General features: G+C 45.2%; 1 protein-coding gene across 2 annotated transcripts in view; it reads left to right on the plus strand.

Moving 5' to 3' along the window:
• The window catches only part of sema3ab (sema domain, immunoglobulin domain (Ig), short basic domain, secreted, (semaphorin) 3Ab), a 321,287-nt gene that overhangs the window by 171,532 nt on the left and 131,573 nt on the right, over positions 1-18,182 (plus strand). For both annotated transcript variants that reach the window (XM_041202609.1, XM_041202608.1), the window contains exon 5: positions 10,087-10,206. In XM_041202609.1, the coding sequence (XP_041058543.1) occupies positions 10,087-10,206 (120 nt within the window). The remainder of the gene's footprint in view (positions 1-10,086; positions 10,207-18,182) is intronic.

Here is an 18,182-nt window from a genome sequence, read left to right on the forward strand (position 1 = left end):
TCCCATTTATCAAAATTGTAAAGCCACCCAAGATGATGGAGGGTATACCCAGTGTGAAATTGGAATTGTTTCCTCAAGTACTGTGCATTGCTCATTCCTATTAATACTATCATGCACAGATGCATTTGCAATGGATAGATTGGTGAGATTGAGGTCAAGTAGTTTTTTCACTCTTGTTGATTCATTCACTATTTGCCACAGGCCCAGTCTAGCAGCTATGACCTTTAGGACTCAGCCACTCTTGGTGATGGACATTGAAATCCCCACCTAGAGTACATTCTGTACCCTTGCCACCCTCAGTGCTTCCACCAAGCAGTGTTCAACATGGAGGAGCACTGATTCAACAGCCGAGGAAGTTGGTATGTGGTAATCAGCAGGAGGTTTCCTTGCCCATGTTTGACCTGATGCCATCAAATTTCATGGGATCCAGAATCAAATTTAAGGGCACTCACAGCCACACTTCCCTGAATGCATGCCACTGAGCTTGTGCCAAATATGGGAGAGCTGTCCTGCAGACCAGGCAAGCAAGAGGATGTTATAGTCATACTCATTCAATCATATCTTAATGTCCCAGACACCACCATCACCATCCCTGGGTATGTCCTGTCCCACCGACAGGACAGACCCAGCAGAGGTGGCAGCACAGTGGTATACAATCGGGAGGGATTTGCCCTGGGAGTTCTTAGCATTGACTCTGGACCCCATGAAGTCTCATGGCATCAGGTCAAATGGGAAGATAAGCGGCAGGTGGAATTTAACCCTGAAAAGTGTGAGGTGATACACTTTGGAAGGAGTAATTTGACAAGGAAGCATTCAATGAACGGCATGACACTAGGAAGTTCTGAGGAACAAAGGGATCTTGGCATGTGTGTCCATAGATCTCTGAAGGCAGAGGGACATGTTAGTGGGATGGTGAAAAAGGCATAAGGGACACTTGCCTTTATCAGTCGAGGTATAGATTACAAAAGTAGGGAGGTCATGTTGGAGTTGTATAGAACCTTGGTGAGGCCACAGCTGGAGTACTGTGTGTAGTTCTGGTCACCACATTATAGGAAGGATGTGATTGCACTGGAGGGGTTGCAGAGGAGATTCACCAGAATGTTGCCTGGGATGAAACATTTAAGTTCTGAAGAGAGGTTGGATAGACTCGGGTTGTTTTTGTTGGTGCAGAGAAGACTGAGGGGCAACCTGATTGAGGTGTACAAGATTATGAGGGGCATGGACAGGGTGGATAGGGAGCAGCTGTTCCTCTTAGTTGAAGGGTCAGTCACAAGGGGACACAAGTTCAAGGTGAGGGGCAGGAGATTTAGGCGGGGATGTGAGGGAAAACTTTTTTACCCAGAGGGTGGTGATGGTCTGGAATGCGCTGCCTGGGAGGGTGGTGGAGGTGGATTGCCTCACATCCTTTAAAAAGTACCAGGATGAGCACTTGGCACATCATAACATTCAAGGCTATGGGCCAAGTGCTGGTAAATGGGATTAGGTAGGTAGGTCAGGTATTTCTCACGTGTCGGTGCAGACTCGATGGACAGAAGGGCCTCTTCTGCACCATGTGATTCTGTGATTCACTCTGCCTAATATTGATTACCTTTCCAACTCAGATGCTCACAGCAGGTCAGTTAGTATTCTGCAAGAGAAAATAGTTTTCAGTGTTATTTTCTGTTGTTTCTAATGAAGGATTCCACATGTGTGTTCATCTTTCTTCCTCTTTGAGATGCCAGTGACCTGATTGCATTGCCAACACTTTCTGTTTTGATTCAGATTTCTGGAAATATTTGTTCCTTTTTAGGGTGAATCTTAATCCCCAAAAAGGGTGGGTTACAGTTGAGTCAGATGTTAAAATTTTCAAAATCTCAAACTTGACCCCAGCCCATCTCCAACCCGTCCACTTCCGGGTTTAAGGGAGGTGAGACAAGGAGCGGACAGTCTGCTCCCAGGGGCGGATTGACTACTTAACTATTATAATGAGGCCAGGAGGCTCACCTTCAACCTGTCTTACGGCTTTAACCCTGGTCTGCCTGTTTTCCTGGGCCTCTGGAAACCCAACAGCTCCAGGGGGTGAGGACAGCTTTGGAAAGAAGCTCAGTGTCCTTATGGCTTGTGGGCTAGAAGAAGGAGCGCTTCACTCAGCCCCACAGCCTTACTGTCTTCCATCCTTAGAGTTCCCAACCCAATGCAAAGCCCCTCCCAGCTTCAGGATCACATCGCATCCTCTACGTTCCCAACTGCACTCCCTACCTTGGCCTGCAGACTTTTCTGGAGTGCACCCCACTCATGCTCGACTTGAAGCCAATTAATCAGTCCAACCTTCAGCAGGGACCCTGGCAAGGAAATAAGTTGTACGCTGTGGGCTTAAAACTCTAGAACACAGAAACTGTCAGGTTTTTCCTTTGAAAATCTGAACTCCACCTACCCACAATCACAACCCTGTCAAGATTGTGGCTTTTGTCTCATTTCTTAATGTCTTCATTTCCTTCCTTAAAAAGAGTCACTTCCATGCAGTCCAATGCAGCCAGGTTTGTGGTTGATCATCTGTAAGCTATCAAACCTGTGAACTGTGAACTGTGAGCTGTGCCGAGATGGGTCTTTGAGCTATTATTAATGCAGTTTATTGCGATATTGGACAGCAATTCCGTCATAAATACAGGTCAGAAGGGTCAATCAACCCCTTCAGCTCACATCGAAAACTCTGTTCCCATCATGATGCATCCAAGATCCTCTGGAATGATTCCAATATATTGATCTCTCTCCTATCTTATCCAGAAGTCTATTTCAGCTATTAACCTCTCCATGTGAATGACTGCTTCCTGCCATCAGTCTGCAACTTGTCTCCTGCCAATTTATACTGATGCTCCTTGTCCCACAGATATCATTTATCTTGAAATATTGCAATATTGCCAAAACTTTATAAAGTTCCATTTCTTATTTGCCTCCTTATAAGCCTGAAGAGCCTTTCCAACCTTTCATCATAAATTAGTCCTTTGAAGCCAGAGATTAGTTTCCTGGCCTTTCCCTGCATTGTTTCCATGGCCGGGATAATTCACCATTGGCAGGGACTCTGTCCCTTTACAATCAAGTTCCAATTTGGAATTGCTATTTGCTGAATCAGGAGGTTGGGAAAGCACACACACAAATCCATCACCAAGATTTGGTTGGCCTAATGCTACTGTAGGGCAGATTCTGTCACTATAATCTCAGCAGTCACTGGATCAATTTTGTGAGGCATCTGCTATTCTCACTGTGTCTGGCTACACATTGTCACGTCACCTAATATATAAGGAACACACAGAAGGGAACCATCATATAGGCATATAACATTTTTCTCAATCAGATTACCCCTCAATGTTATATATTTGAGTGAATACAAGCCAATTGTTTGCAATCTGCCCTCATTTAATTCTCAAAACCCTGATTTCATTCTGGTAAACCTACACTGCATTCCCCCCAAAGCCAATATACCCTTCCTGAGGATAAAGGCTAACATCACATTCAGTTTTTTGATTGCTTTTTGACCTGTCTGCTAGCTTTTAATGGTTTGTGTACTTGGATTCCAAAATCGCTTTGCTCCTCTCCCTTCCTAATTTATCACCATTTCAAAAATTTCCTGATTTATCTTTCTTGGATCCAAAATGGTTGGCCTCAAACTTGCTCACTCCTTTCCAACTTCCTTTTCAATGCTATGAGCCAGAATCCAAGGGCACTGCCTGAGTAACAAACAGTTCATTCCTCATATCTTGTGGTAGCTCCCAGCAAGACAGCCCAGTACAGAATCATCAAATAGCTACAGCTCATAAGGAGGTCATTCAGCCTACTGTGTCTGCGCTGGGTCTCTGTACCACTCCCCAACCCTTTCCCCATAACCCTGCAATTTATTTTCTCTCCACATGCTCATCCAATTCCCTGCTAAAAGCCACGATTGAATATGCCTCCATCAGAGTACATTCCAGATCCTAACCACTCACTCTCCATTAAGAGACACACCTCCAGTAAGAAATTGATGGGAAGCAGAAGACATTTTTCTTTTAAAGGCTGGGGCCCTACATTCTGCACCTCTGCACACTTCAGCAGAGCTTGCTGCCTCCCCCAGTGAGCAGCTTTCTGGATTTTTCCTGTTCTATCTTCTCCAGCCATGCGCTCTGCAAATCATCTTGTGCAGATCCCCTTAACTCAGTGTCCAAACCCTAAACCCAAATGCTGACTTCTGTGAGGATAATAGTGAGTGATGGTGCATTTTCTGCTTCTGTTTTAGGTGTGTCAGCATCATAGATGAATTTCCACATTCAACAACATTTCTACGGGGTATTTATATAGCTCGTGTTATCCTCTTCTGTCTGTGAGGCTGCAGGGCCAGGTCACCAGAAGAATCTAGAAAAAGGGCAGAGGAAGAGTTTCATTTTTTATAACGTCTTTCTCAACCCTGAAACACAATTCAAAATACTTCATTGGTTTTGAAGTGTTTTGGGAAGTCACTGTCGTAATGTGGGGAATCATAGCAACCCAATCTGTGAACAGCAAGATCCCACAAGCAGCAGTGAGAATAAATGACCAGCTATTGGCTGAGGGGTAAAACTTTGTTTAATGTCTCATCTGAAAGAGAACACCTCTGACAGTGCAGCACTCCCAAAATCCAGCCTGGATTTTGTTCCCAATTTTGGAGCAGGACTTGAACAATCTTCTGACTCAGATGCAAGAGTCACTGAGCCAAGCCTAACACCTAGCAGAGGCACATGATGGAAGAGTCAGCAGTAGTAGATGAGTGCATTGCAATGCAGCCCCAGATATTAAGCAAACAGATTTTAAGATGGTTTTGTGGACTTAATTTTAGATTGATTAAGGCAAAGCTACAGTAAATTAATGATAATTTCATTCCATAATTTCAAAACTGAACTTACATTATTTTCCCGGTGAAATATATTAATTGTTAAATCCAGCTGCTTTTGTATGTCCAGATGGCTTTCTTCTCTTCCAATTTGCTTCTGTGTAGAGCATGTTTGTACAGATGTACTCTTGTTTTTATAACTGGGCAGGGAAGCTTGTATGACACTCCTTAATCAGTGTTACAGATCTTAAACATTTGTCTGGGGATTAGCTTGAGTGTTACCTCCTAAAACCCTTCGTGTGGGCTGTCACTAGGGCCTCATGATTTACGTACATCTAGCCAAAGCGTTCCAATTATCATCAAGAAAACTTCCTTGACATTTTAGTAAGTGTTAAGGGAAATGTCTGGTATCTGCTACAGAGCAAAGCTACTCCCTGAGTACAAATTAGTTTGTTACTGCCTTAGTTTACAAAGAAATTCAGTGGAAAAGATGGTTCGGGCCAACATTATGATGACACCCTTTACCCAACTAGCAAAGAAACCTATGGCAGGAATTCAGATCGAATGCTAGTTATTATACTCTATAAGAAATCAAGGAGTGAAAAGCACAGTGCCTTTGTAACAAATTCCAACTGGGGATTCAATTCCAATCCACTGTCTTCACTGAGGGACAAGTTTGAAGCTACAACTGCTTCGTGATGCAACAGGTGCAGCGCTGCATGGTTGGTACACACATTTTTTTCTCAGGTGCCCTATTTTTAGTTTGTTCCTTTTAACAAAATATAACACAGAAACAACAGATGAAGATATGATTACATTACTGGCTGGCCCAGAAGTTTCCATGCAGTGGCTGTCACAGTCGCTTCTTTTTCTTTTCCCAGGACAAGCACTGCACATTTCTCACCCAGACTTCCGACCCAGGCCTGGTGGGGAATATGCAGTGTCGCTGATTCCCAACTCCTCCCAGGTGCAGGGCAGCAGCTTTGGGGTAGTGAGGCTATGCCCACTTTTTAAGGCACTCGCTGCCGTAAAGCAGGAAAGATTAAAGGTTCCAGCCACTTTGAGAAGCCAGGGAGAAGGTAATTGGGTGACGGGTTTGAGTGATCAGGGGTAGGGTCAGGTGGTCAGGGGCGTTAGGGTGATCCTGGTGGGGGTAGCCATGGGAGGTCCGGTGGTTGGGGTGGTAGTCGGGAGTGTGGGAGGGATAGTCTGGGGTCTGGGGTGTGGTAGAGGTGATGATGTAGCTGGGTGGTTGGGAGAGTAGTCAGGTCAGTGGAATGGTCATTTGTGAGTGGAGTTGAAAGGGTTTTTGGGGCGGGGGTATGAAGGGTTGGGGGAGTGGAAGGGTTGTTGAGGGGTGGGATTGGGGTCATAGTCAGGTGGTTGGGAGGTTGGGGAGGGTCAGGTGATTGAGGAGATGGGGGGTAGTTGGAGGGGTCAGGTGGCAGGTGGTTGGGGGGGATGGGGGGTAGTCAGGAGGTGGGGGGTGATGCTGGAGTCAGTCCTGTAGTTACCCAGGAGTTAGAAGTGGCTTTTGATAAAGTCCGACTAAGAGGTTAGTGTATAAAATTAAAGCACATGAGGCTGGGGGTGATATATTGTCATGGATTGAGAATTAGTTCACAGATGGGAAACAGAGAGTAGGAATAAATCGGTCTTTTTCAGAGTGGCAGGTGGTGACCAGTGGGGTACCACAGGGATCAGTGCTTGGGCCCCAGCTATTCACAATATATATCAATGATTTGGATGAGGGAACCAAATGTAATATTTCCAAGCTTGCTGACGACATGAAACTTGGTTGGAATGTGAGCAATAAGGAGAGGGTTAAGAGGCTTCAAGGCGATTTAGACAAGCTGAGTGAGTGGGCAAGTACATGGCAGATACAGTATAACATGGATAAGTGTGAAGTTTCCCACCACAGGAAAAACAGCATGGTAGAGTATGATTTAAATGGTGATAGATTGGGAAATGTTGATGTACAAAGGGACTTGGGTTTCCTTGTACACCAACCACAGAAAGCAAACAGACAGGTGTAGCAAGCAGTGAAGGCGGCAAATGGTATGTTGGCCTTCATTGCGAAAGGACTTGAGTACAGGAGCAAGGATGTCTCACTGCAGCTGTACAAGGCCTTGGTGAGAGCACACCTGGAGTATTGGGCTGCAGGAAGGTATAGACGGGATGGTCAAATGGGCAGATAAGTGGCAGATGGAATTTAACCCTGAAAAGTGTGGGGTGATACACTTTGGAAGGAGTAATTTGACAAGGAACTATTCAATGAGCGGCATGACACTAGGAAGTTCTGAGGAACAAAGGAATCTTGGCGTGTGTGTCCATAGATCTCTGAAGGCGGGAGGGGCATGTTAGTGGGGTGGTGAAAAAGGCATATGGGACACTTGCCTTTATCAATCGAGGCATAGATTACAAAAGTAGGGAGGTCATATTGGTGTTGTATAGAACCTTGGTGAGGCCACAGCTGGAGTACTGTGTGCAGTTCTGGTCGCCACAATATAGGAAGGATGTGATTGCACTGGAGGGGTTGCAGAGGAGATTCACCAGGATGTTGCCTGGGATGAAACATTTAAGTTCTGAAGAGAGGTTGGATAGACTTGGGTTGTTTTCGTTGGAGCAGAGAAGACTGAGGGGTGACCTGATTGAGGTGTACAAGATTATGAGGGACATGGACAGGGTGGACAGGGAGCAGCTGTTCCCCTTAGTTGAAGGGTCTGTCACAAGGGGACATAAGTTCAACGTGAAGGGCAGGAGGTTTAGGGGGGATGTGAGGAAAAACTTTTTTACCCAGAGGGTGGTGATGGTCTGGAATGCACTGCCTGGGAGGGTGGTGGAGGCGGGTTGCTCACATCCTTTAAAAAGTACCTGGATGAGCACTTGGCACATCATAATATTCAAGGCTATGGGCCAAGTGCTGGTAAATGGGATTAGGTAGGTAGGTCAGGTGTTTCTCGTGTATTGGTGCAGACTCGATGGGCCGAAGGGCCTCTTCTGCACCGTGATTCTGTGATTGTGTGCAGTTTTGGTGTCCTTACCTAAGAAAGGATATACTTGCCATAGAGGGAGTGCAGCAAAGGATCTCCAGACTGATTCCTGAGATGGCAGGATTGTCATATGAAGGGAGATTGGGCCGACTAGGCCTGTATTCACTTGACTTTAGAAGAATGAGAAGGGATCTCATTGAAACATATAAAATTCTGACAGAGCTGGACAGACTGGACGCAGGGATGATGTTTCCTCCGGCTGGGGGCGGGGGGGGAGTCTAGAACAAGGGGTCACGGTCTCAGGATACAGGATAGACCATTTAGGACTGAGATGAGGAGAAGCTTCTTCATTCAGAGTGTGGTGAGCTTGTGGAATTCTCTTCCACAGAAGGCTATGGAGTTCAAGTCACTGTATACATTTAAGAAGGAAATATATAGATTTCTGGACTGTAAAGGCGTCAAGGGGTATGGGGAGAAAGCGGGAGCAGGCTATTGAGTTGGATGATCAGCCATGATCATATTGAATGGCGGAGCAGGCTCAAAGGGCCGAATGGCCTACTCCTGCTCCTATTTTCTATGTTTCTATGCTTCCTTCTAACTATTCTGCTCAGAGAGTCGGAACCATCCGAAGTCTCCGACTTAAATCGGAGTATCGGATGATTCCAGGTGCAGGGTAATTGGAAGTTTAAACTTCCCGGGAAATTCCTGTGCAGTTCTTATGCTGGGATTTCCCGGACGTTTTCTGAGGTATCTTCGGGGTATGACCCCCCTGGACAATGGAAGCTCTGGGCTATCATGTCTCTGCACCCTATTCCTCTGTATGTAATCAAGGTCAGTATCGGGATGACTGCACCCTATTCCTCTGGATATAATCAAGGTCAGTATCGGGATGACTGCGCCCTATTCCTCTGTATATAATCAAGGTCAGTATCGGGATGACTGCACTCTATTCCTCTGTATATAATCAAGGTCAGTATCGGGATGACTGCAACACTTTAATATCTAAAATAATCTCAAACTTTTTTAATATGGAAATCACTTTGGAACACTGTTTCAGCAGTTTCTGATCATTACCTGGATCAACCAAATGTCCCAATGCCTTGTGCCATCGATCAGGATCTTTGTTATTTTATAATAGTTTTCACAGTGAGGCAAAACTCAAGAAAATAATAAGCTTTTTTTTTAAGAGATAGCCTCAGCACATACATTTATACCATGAAACACTCTGCATTTTATTGGTTATTTTGCGCGTATTCTACAAAATGTTTTGCTGCAATGTTAGTTTCACTCTTAGTAAGCTGCTGCTGTTTCTAGTGTGTTGAGTGAGGTTCTGTAGGAAATTTTGCCATTCAGTTCCTTTCAAAGCAAGTCACAGCATTGACACCTCACCAGGACTGTCCTGGTCCAGTCTAAGAGATAGCAATCATCAAAGCAGCGTTAATGCAGTAAATTCACAATCACCATTTACTTAATAGGTGGTGGAGCTATAAATGGTTAAATTCGCAATGTCCAGGAGTAAGACCCAGAAATTTTTAGCATTGCGCACATGATGGCGAGAATCATTGCACCATCACTTCCTGGAAAGTCTCTTTTATGATAACTGCACACAGTATAGATGTTTCATGACTGGCCTGAAAGTTTTCAAGGAACTCCGGACTATTGTGTAAACAATCCATCAGCTGACTGGAGAACAGGCTGCATCTAAAACATGATCAGGATCTACAGAATGATCTTACATTGCGTCACCTCAGCCTAACCCTAGAATTATGTCCCAGCTGACTGCATAATTGAAAACAATTATTTTTTTTCTGACATATAAATGGTTAACTTTTCCAATTGCAATGTTTTAGGATAGGCAGGGGTTCACCTGTGTAAATAACACTTACAAGTCAGCCAGACCATGATAGTTAGATGTTTATCTGTCTTAAAATGATAGTGATTTAATATAGTTACAGCTCTGGTGCTTGTACTGTGTGTGAACTGTACAACTCAAATTGTTATCCATTAGCCACAAATTCTTCAGAAAGTTGTGCTTTTGATGCTTCAGGAGACATTGTAGGTAATAAGGCTGGAAATCTTCCAGCTTCACTGCTTATTGCAAAATAAGGAGTAAAACTGTCTTACTACTGAAATGAGAACTTTAATGTTTCCAAAATGTACACAGCAGGTCCAGAAATAGTCAGTAATATCCAAAAATTACTTGAGTTGAAGACAGCTCCAGTAGAAAATCTTGGACTGATCACCTGAATTCCTTTCTTGTCATCTCTCATGCAGAAAGAATGTGCAAATTTCATCAGAGTTCTGCAGCATTATAACCAAAGCCACCTGTACACCTGTGGAACTGGAGCCTATCACCCAGTCTGTGCCTACATTGAAGTTGGTCATCGACCTGAGGTAAAAAAACCCTTTTCCTCCCTACACCTACTTTCCACTCTTCCAATACTCTTTTTGTGCTGTACTCTTCACATTATCATTCTAATAAGAGTAGCAGATTATACCACTGCTCATACCTTATTCTGATTTAATAGGCTTGGGTGAAAAGCAAACATCAAAGATATTGTCAGATTCTCTTTACACTTCTGTCATCATCATGTTGTTATATGTCTCGTTGTTGTCAAGTGCTTCATTTCCATTTTATGTTAGTTCAATTAACACAATAACCACTGGTAAAGGTCAGACGTTATACAGTGAACAAAATGAAAGCTCAGTTTGTATATGAAGGAAAACAGAAGATTGGTCAAAGGGATTAGTGTTGCAATAAACATGAACCTGATTTGTTCTTTATATAAATCGAGGCAAACAATGAAAGCAAGGATCTGCTTCTCAGAGATGTGTAGCCATCTTGAGACAGCTCATTTCCTGTAATCAACATGTCAATCACTGCTTTTGTCCTCTTCTAGAGACATGGTGTGGCTGTTCTGTGTGCTCTGTTCACCTTCAGTTTCTTAGTACAGGACCATTCTTCACACACGAGGTAGCTGTGTGTTGTGGATGCTGAGCTATGGCCTGTGATTCCCCAAAAGTGTTTGAATGGTTCAATTCTTTGTTTTTTATTATTTCAATTTCTCCATGTTCATAAAGCATTCTCCCAGTGCTGGGCAGGTGAGTAGTGTGCAGTCTTATATAGCCACTAGCAGATGGTGAGAGTACCCTAGTGGCTAAATTGACTGAGTCCCTTTGCCTCCATGTGCTATCTTGCTACCACACTTTTTCTTTCAGTTCTCTGGAATGAATGATGGGTGTTAAGGACAGGTCGTGTCATGGAATTTGGTTGTTACCAACTGCCAGCAGAGTGCAATAATAATGCACGTTCAGTATGAAACCATTGAAAATGGATTAAAATGTTCTTGTCTATGTGTTTAGCTTTCTCTAATGCATCTTTCATTGGAAGAGGCTTGGGCAATGCAGCGATACCAAAACCAGTCAAGAGGAAGATAATAAGGACAAGGAAAGCAGTGATATTGAGCCAAGTTTTCCATTTTCCTGCGGCAAAGGGAAATTCAGATAAATAACTTCCCAAAATAATACTCTGCACTGGTAACCCACACAACACAAACTATAATGTTGATACATAAGGTAAACTCAACTCTCAGTGAATCACCACAGGACAAATCTGGGGGCACTGAATATTATTATTCTGTATGCTTTGATTAGATATCTAATGAAGTTGTAACTTGGTATATTTCTTTACAAAAACAAAATCAATTCTATTTAAACTCTTTGGCTGGGAGTTTCCACTTCACACCCACCAGCCCACAACTTTCCGTTATTCATTTAATGGGTGGAAGATCCTAGGCTGCCAACTGCAAAAGCAGAAAAATGCCATGCTTTAATATAGTAAGAATGCCAGCAAAGACTGTGCCAGCATCACAGGGTACTTCTTCCTTATCTGTTGCCTGGCAAGCTAAAGGACATTCACACCCGAAGTAGAGCACTTATGGCATCGATATATATTGGCACATTTGGAACACAGTTCCTATTTTTAACATTGCTGTGGTTGTGTGTTTTAATACAACGATTCTAGACCAATGACAATGGGGGGAAATATCCACGCTGGGCCTGAGTTTTACCTTCCGAGGTGGGGCGAGCACATGTTAAACTGTGCGAAATGATGTTGGGCCTGCGTCCTGACATCATCTCACACTCGTGCAGTATTGAGGTTGGCGGGTGCACGAAGTCAGAGCCGTGCCCGCTGACAATTAAAGGGCACGTTAAGGCCATTAAAAAGCCTATTGTCCAAGATTTTATGTTGCCCATGCAATTTCGCGCTTGTTACACTACCAAAAAGGGCAAGCAGGCAGCATATTTTTAACAAATTATCATCCAAGGGAGGGATGAAAAGGGTCAGCAGCATTGCCAGTGTGAGTAGTGAGGAGTTTAGGAGATATTTTGCTGCTGGTTGCTTAGTGAAACTTGACAGCTTTTTCTCTGCTTCCAGCTTCAGTCTTTGCATTGCTAACTTTCATTTCAGGAATCATTGGTGTCTCCAAGGCTGCTGGAGGATTTATACCTTGTGGAGCATTCCAGTCACTAGGCAGCCTTCTCTGACCCTGGTAATAGGGATTGTTGTCTCTGCTGGTGGCACTTCCTCTGAGGAGGAAGAGAAGGGCAGAAGGAAGCGGAGACCAGATGTCCACAGACAGCGTCGAAGGGAGTGACCTGTGGGGGGAGAGGCGCAGGCACAGGGGGCGCAGGGTCAGCAGGGAGTCCAAGGCAGAAGGGCCTTCATAAGACACCACTATCCTGCTGCCAGGGTTTACAGGTGGCGATGCAGCTACCTCAATATACCCCAGGCGCATTGCGAAGGAGGCTCAGTCTCTCCAGGGAGACAGTGACCTCCATTTGTCATATGATTGGGCCTGAGATCAGCTCTGACTGTGTGGGTGGACACCCCATGACAGTGGCTCTGAAGGTCACAGTGACCCTCAACTTCTATGCCTCCGACTCTTTCCAGGGCTCAGTGTGGCAATCTGTGTGGAGTCTCCCAATCAGCTGTCCACAGTTGTGTCAAGTTGATGACAGAACTCTGTTCAGGTGGGTAATGACATTTATTCATTAATGTATTAATTACTGTGTGGATGAGGTGAGCCAGGGAGCGAACCAGAGACTTCACTGCAATTGCTGGTTTCCCTTGCACCCAGGTGGCATTGACTGCACACATGTGGCCATCAAGGTGCCAGAGGGTGAGCCCAGTGCCTTTGTCAACAGGAAGGGCTTCCACTCCATGAACGTGCAGATAGTGTGTGACCACAGGATGCTGATTCTACAAGTCTGTGCAAGGTACCCAGGCAGATTCCATAATGCTTACATCCTCAAGCATTCCCAGGCACCAAGGTTATTTGTCTCTCCAGTTCAGCTGGATGGGTGGCTGCTGGGTGACAAGGGCTATCCCCTCAGAAGGTGGCTCATGATGGTCTCTCCACCATCCAAGATCAGAGGCCGAGCAGCATTATAATAGGAGCCACGGCACCACAAGGGCTGTGATAAAGAGGACCATAGGCCTGCGGAAGATGATAGTCAGATGAGATTCAGATGATAATCTGATGACCTTGGCGGTTGTCCTCTGGCCGATAGAGCCTGCACGGCCACTGCCTGTGAGGGTGCATCCAGCGCTGTGGCTGGCGTTCCTCAGTCATCCCAGCCTCATCAGATGCTGTGGTCAGTGTCCAAGGGTTGGAGGAGCTGCTGCCACCATCTCAAGCGCCCTGAGAGGAGCCCGAAGCTTGTCTGCCAACGTGGGATCGGTCTGGACCTCCCTGCTCGCCATTGATGGACGGACACCTAGCAGAGATACTAGGTGCCTCGTCCATATCTCACACTGGCAGTGGCCTCCTGAGGTTACAGCCGGTGTGTGGGAGTGCACGACCCCAGGAACCCCTCATTCTGTTCCTGGAGCTGCCTCTCCATGAGTTGCCGCTCTATCAATGGAGGAGGCAGTGCACTGGGTCACGAGGGTCAACACAGCGCTCGTGCTCTGCATGGAATTCTCAACAACAGAGACCATGGCACGCAGACCCTCGTGGATCTCCACTAGATCCTCCTGCACATCCAGCTGGACATCCAGCCCCTGCCGCCTAATGGACAACTCCAGAGGCTCATCATCTACTATTGACTCAGCCTCATCCTGGTCTTCAGCAGTCCTCCGACTGCCAGTGCCCTGGGCACTCTCTGCCTCCGCCAGCTCCTCATGTGAGTGCACTGTGCCCTCCCCACTGAGCACTGACGTTGTAGCCACCGATCTAATGCCCACCGAGGTGCTGGTATCTGCACTGGTGCCTGGTGCAGAGAGGAGGTGTGACACAGGTGCATCTGATGGGTGCTGGTCCTCTGGTGTCAAGGGTGGCTCCTTGGGCTTCTGCAATCATTGGCTGGATAGCGATTCCAGGGGAGGGAAATGACATGTCAGTGATATCAGCTTTCACACTGTCACTGTGCGTGCTGGGCAGGCCAGTGAGACAGTGGAGATCTGCACCATGATGCTATCGTCTTTCAATGATCAATGGGGATTCCAACTTTAAGGTTCCCATTTCAGATCAGACAACACCACAACGTTTGCATACTCCGATACACTCGATTCTCTGCACTGTACTCTTACCTATGCCAGAGACCCCTGCCACTCCACAACCAGTGGACCAAGCTGGGCAGCGGCACCCCAGGGCATTCATCTCATACTCATCAGAATCATTAGGTTTGTGGGGCCTCTGCCCATTCTTGACCTCTCAATGGTGTTATGGCTTCTCTTCTTCTGGAAGGACAGAGGAGCATTGATTAGTCCACTCTCTACCTGGCCAACTCCACGTGAGGAACACCTTACAGGGCACATCCGAATTGTGACCCTCAACCCACAAAGCAATCAGGCCAAACAGCCAGAGCTCACAGCCTTGGCCGGCACCAATGTCATTGACAGTTGACACTCAGACTCTTCCACCACTGAAGAGTCAGCACGGGGGATTGGCTAGCCGTTAACCCTTCCCCACACAGACCCATGCCAACTCGGTACTCACCCTTGCCAAGTGCATCATTGAAACCTTTTGTGGCACTGCACCCATGTGCACCGCACAACATCATGGTCACTGATCTGGGCTGCCACCTCTACTGGTGAGATGCGGTGGCCTCCTCTTGCCATCTCTGGATATCAAGATGTCCCAACTGGCAATGACCTCCTCTGCAATGATTCCTAGGCATTCATCCAAGAACCGGGGGGACGCGTGCCCAATGGGCTTGCCCTCCCGCCTGGCATGTCCAGCAAGTGCAGATGCCATTGCTGTTCCACAAAAATGTTTCTTCCACAAACTTGACAGCTCGCCTGGCAGCCTTCAGGGAGCTGCTTTTGAATCTCCCACCGGGTCAGCGTTGGACCCAACAGGCTCCTGTCCCGCCCGGCCCTTCTGACTAGTGAAAAGATGTGTTTCACGCTGGGCGGACATTAATTGGCCACCCAGCATGAAATCGTGTTGAAAATGCGATCTCGCCCGAGACTTGGCGCACACACCAAATGTGAAATTCAGACCCAAGGTTACACTCAGTGTCAGAAAGGATATCCATCCAATTCTTGCACATGTTGCTTTTCATATGGAGGTCTTCCTGTTTTTCGTTAATGATGTTATAAAATTACAAACAAAAGTAAGCATTGTTATCAGTATCCCAGGTAATAATTACTCTGGAGTGTTTTACAAATGTGTTATTAAATCTTTGAGCGACAAAATACTTTATGCAGAACTGTTCAGTAAAAGGAGAACCTGCCTGAATATTGACTGAAGAAAATAGCAAAGTCAAGTTGCTAGGTTGGTGTGAACCAAGTAAAGCAATTCAACTTGCAGGACAACTTTACTGTCGTCGTTTCAGAATCTGGTGCTCCTCGAAATGTGTTCTGAAGGAAAAATACGCAATAAACATCTCCTCCCAAGGAGACCTACTATTTTGTATATTCTGCCTCTGCAGGGAGCTATTCTGCTGACGTAGCAACAACACAATATCAGCAAACAGCTCCACAGGATGTCCTGTAATCAGCATCTGGAGCAGTGCTGGATACCAACTGTAAGACCCACCAGCTCACTATGTTCAATCTCTGCTTGGTACTGCCAATTACAGATCAAAAATACAATATCTCTTACAGGATAGGGATTATCAATGATCTTTCTTCAGAAAATCTAATGAAAAATATTTTCAGAGTTAAAGCTTGTTTGTTTGTCTAATCTTGGTATGTTACAGTGTGTGTGGGGTCCCTTACGGTGAGAGATATAAATAAAACTGAAGTGATCCAAAGACATGCTGCAGAATTCTGCATGAATCATGATGGGGAATACACTAGTGCTACATCCCGGATCAAAGTTTTGGAATGGGAACCACTGCAGCAAAGGAGGGAGAAGAATAGACCGACTGTGTCCTATAAAGTATGGAATGGACTGATGAGAATTGACAGAAAGAAGTACCTGGTGTCCTCCAGCAATGAGGAAACATGAGGTAGCTACCCACACAAACTAAAAAGACCGTTTGTTTCCAAGACAGTGTATCAACAATCTTTCTTCTCAATCCCACAATGGAAATAGTCACAGCCCCATCACTGGAAGCCTTCAAGATCCATCTTTAGGTTATTTCCATTTAAAAGTTTTCATTATCAGGATAAGCGTCTCAGCAGGGCATGCCTGGTTTAGCCAGTGCTACCCAGGTAAATGCTGGTGGAATGTGGATACTCGTCTGAGATGCTGACACAACTAAAGCGAAGTGATGCATGTTGGAAGTACTTCTTTCTGTTAATCTCCTTTCATAGTTCATCTGCTTATTATCCTCCTAAGCCAGGCTAATAGATGTGTTTATTTTATGTTTTAAATACAAATATGGATCAAAGTCACCAAAATTGGAAAACACTCTAGAAAGCTGTGATAGTCTCTGGAAGAAGACACTGACATGGAAGTTCTTAAGTTGGTTGTCCAATGCATTTTGAAATATAAAGTCTAAGTAAATCTCAATTTACAGGGGAAGGTGAAAAACTATTGACCTAATTATCATTTAGTGCCTTTCTCCATGTGAGGTTGTGGTATTACTTTTCATTTATCTCTGTCTCCCTCCTTGTACATTGCGGTTTCCTCACTCATCCTATGTCTGCCCTTATTTCCTATTCTCTGCATTGCCTGCTGTTTTCACCCCCTCTCTCTCTCTGCCTGCTCAATTTCCTGCTTTTTTTTGCTGTCCCTCTTTGTGTCCCTAATACTTCTTGTGTTCTGAGTTTCTCAGTGAGCTAACCTCTTTTGTGTCTCCAAGATAGCAGATATGCTAAATTGTGCATCTTATCTTTTGGATTTTCTAATATTTCTAACTATTGCAATTTCCCCCCCCCCCCCCACCAAATTTCTTTGGAGCCCCTGATTTTCCTCTCACTTTTTTATACCAAGATGATGCTTGTTGTAATATGCCTTTACGAGATTGCAGCATGACATCATTAGAGGGAAGTGTGTCATATGATGCAGTTTTAGTTTCCATTTTGCATTTAAGCAGAGCATACACACAGCTCTGCTGCTGCTGTCTTCAAGCTTTATGCGTCTGTATAAATGTTCTCATGTGCCTAGTTTCAATAAGTGAACCCACAACATGTTTACAGAATCCCTTATGAGTGATTGGTACATTTAGATCATTATAAAAACACAACATGGTGCTCAGACTGACAGCAAGATTAAGTACAGGTACAACATGGTGAACAGTCTTAGATCGTGCTATACGAAATGAGACGACCCTCGATATTTTGATCAGACCACAACAAAGCCGCACTGTCGGCGAGTGATGAAATTGTAGCATGGTGATTGCACAGAAATGTTTGAAAGACACAGGCCAGGACGGTGCTCAGATAAAGAGCTCATAAATAGACAGATCCCTCGTGGTGAGATTGCAGCACATGGCCCTTCAGTTCAGTGAGTGGAAAGCGTGTTGAGAGGCCCAGCACCGGGTTAGCTCAGTCAGGAAAGGTGAGTGACCAGGGTGTGGGCTGGATCAATAGTGAGCGAGTGAGAGTCAAACAAAACAAATCATAAAATCGGGCCACAGAAGGTTGCAATTATAATGGGCAGAGCTATGGAAAAGCACACAAAAGCAGCTATAGTGACACTCATCCCAGGTACTATATGAGATGGAAGGTCAAAGGGATATTGTCAAAATGTCCACATAATTCCCCAGATGCAGCTGACCTACTATCCAAATTTGAAATGTTTAAACAACGTACAGAGCTGTGGTTTTTTGATTCATGTGTGTCTGAACCAGACATGCAAGCTATAAAAACTCTCCTGGTAATTGGGAATGAAGGTCAAAAACAGGCTGAATCCGTCAGGATTAACAGCCGAAGAGCTAAACGATCCCTAAAAGGTACAGACTACAGTGGA

This window comes from Carcharodon carcharias, chromosome 13 (assembly GCF_017639515.1).
Source record: "Carcharodon carcharias isolate sCarCar2 chromosome 13, sCarCar2.pri, whole genome shotgun sequence".
In the NCBI taxonomy this organism is placed as follows: Eukaryota; Metazoa; Chordata; class Chondrichthyes; order Lamniformes; family Lamnidae; genus Carcharodon; species Carcharodon carcharias.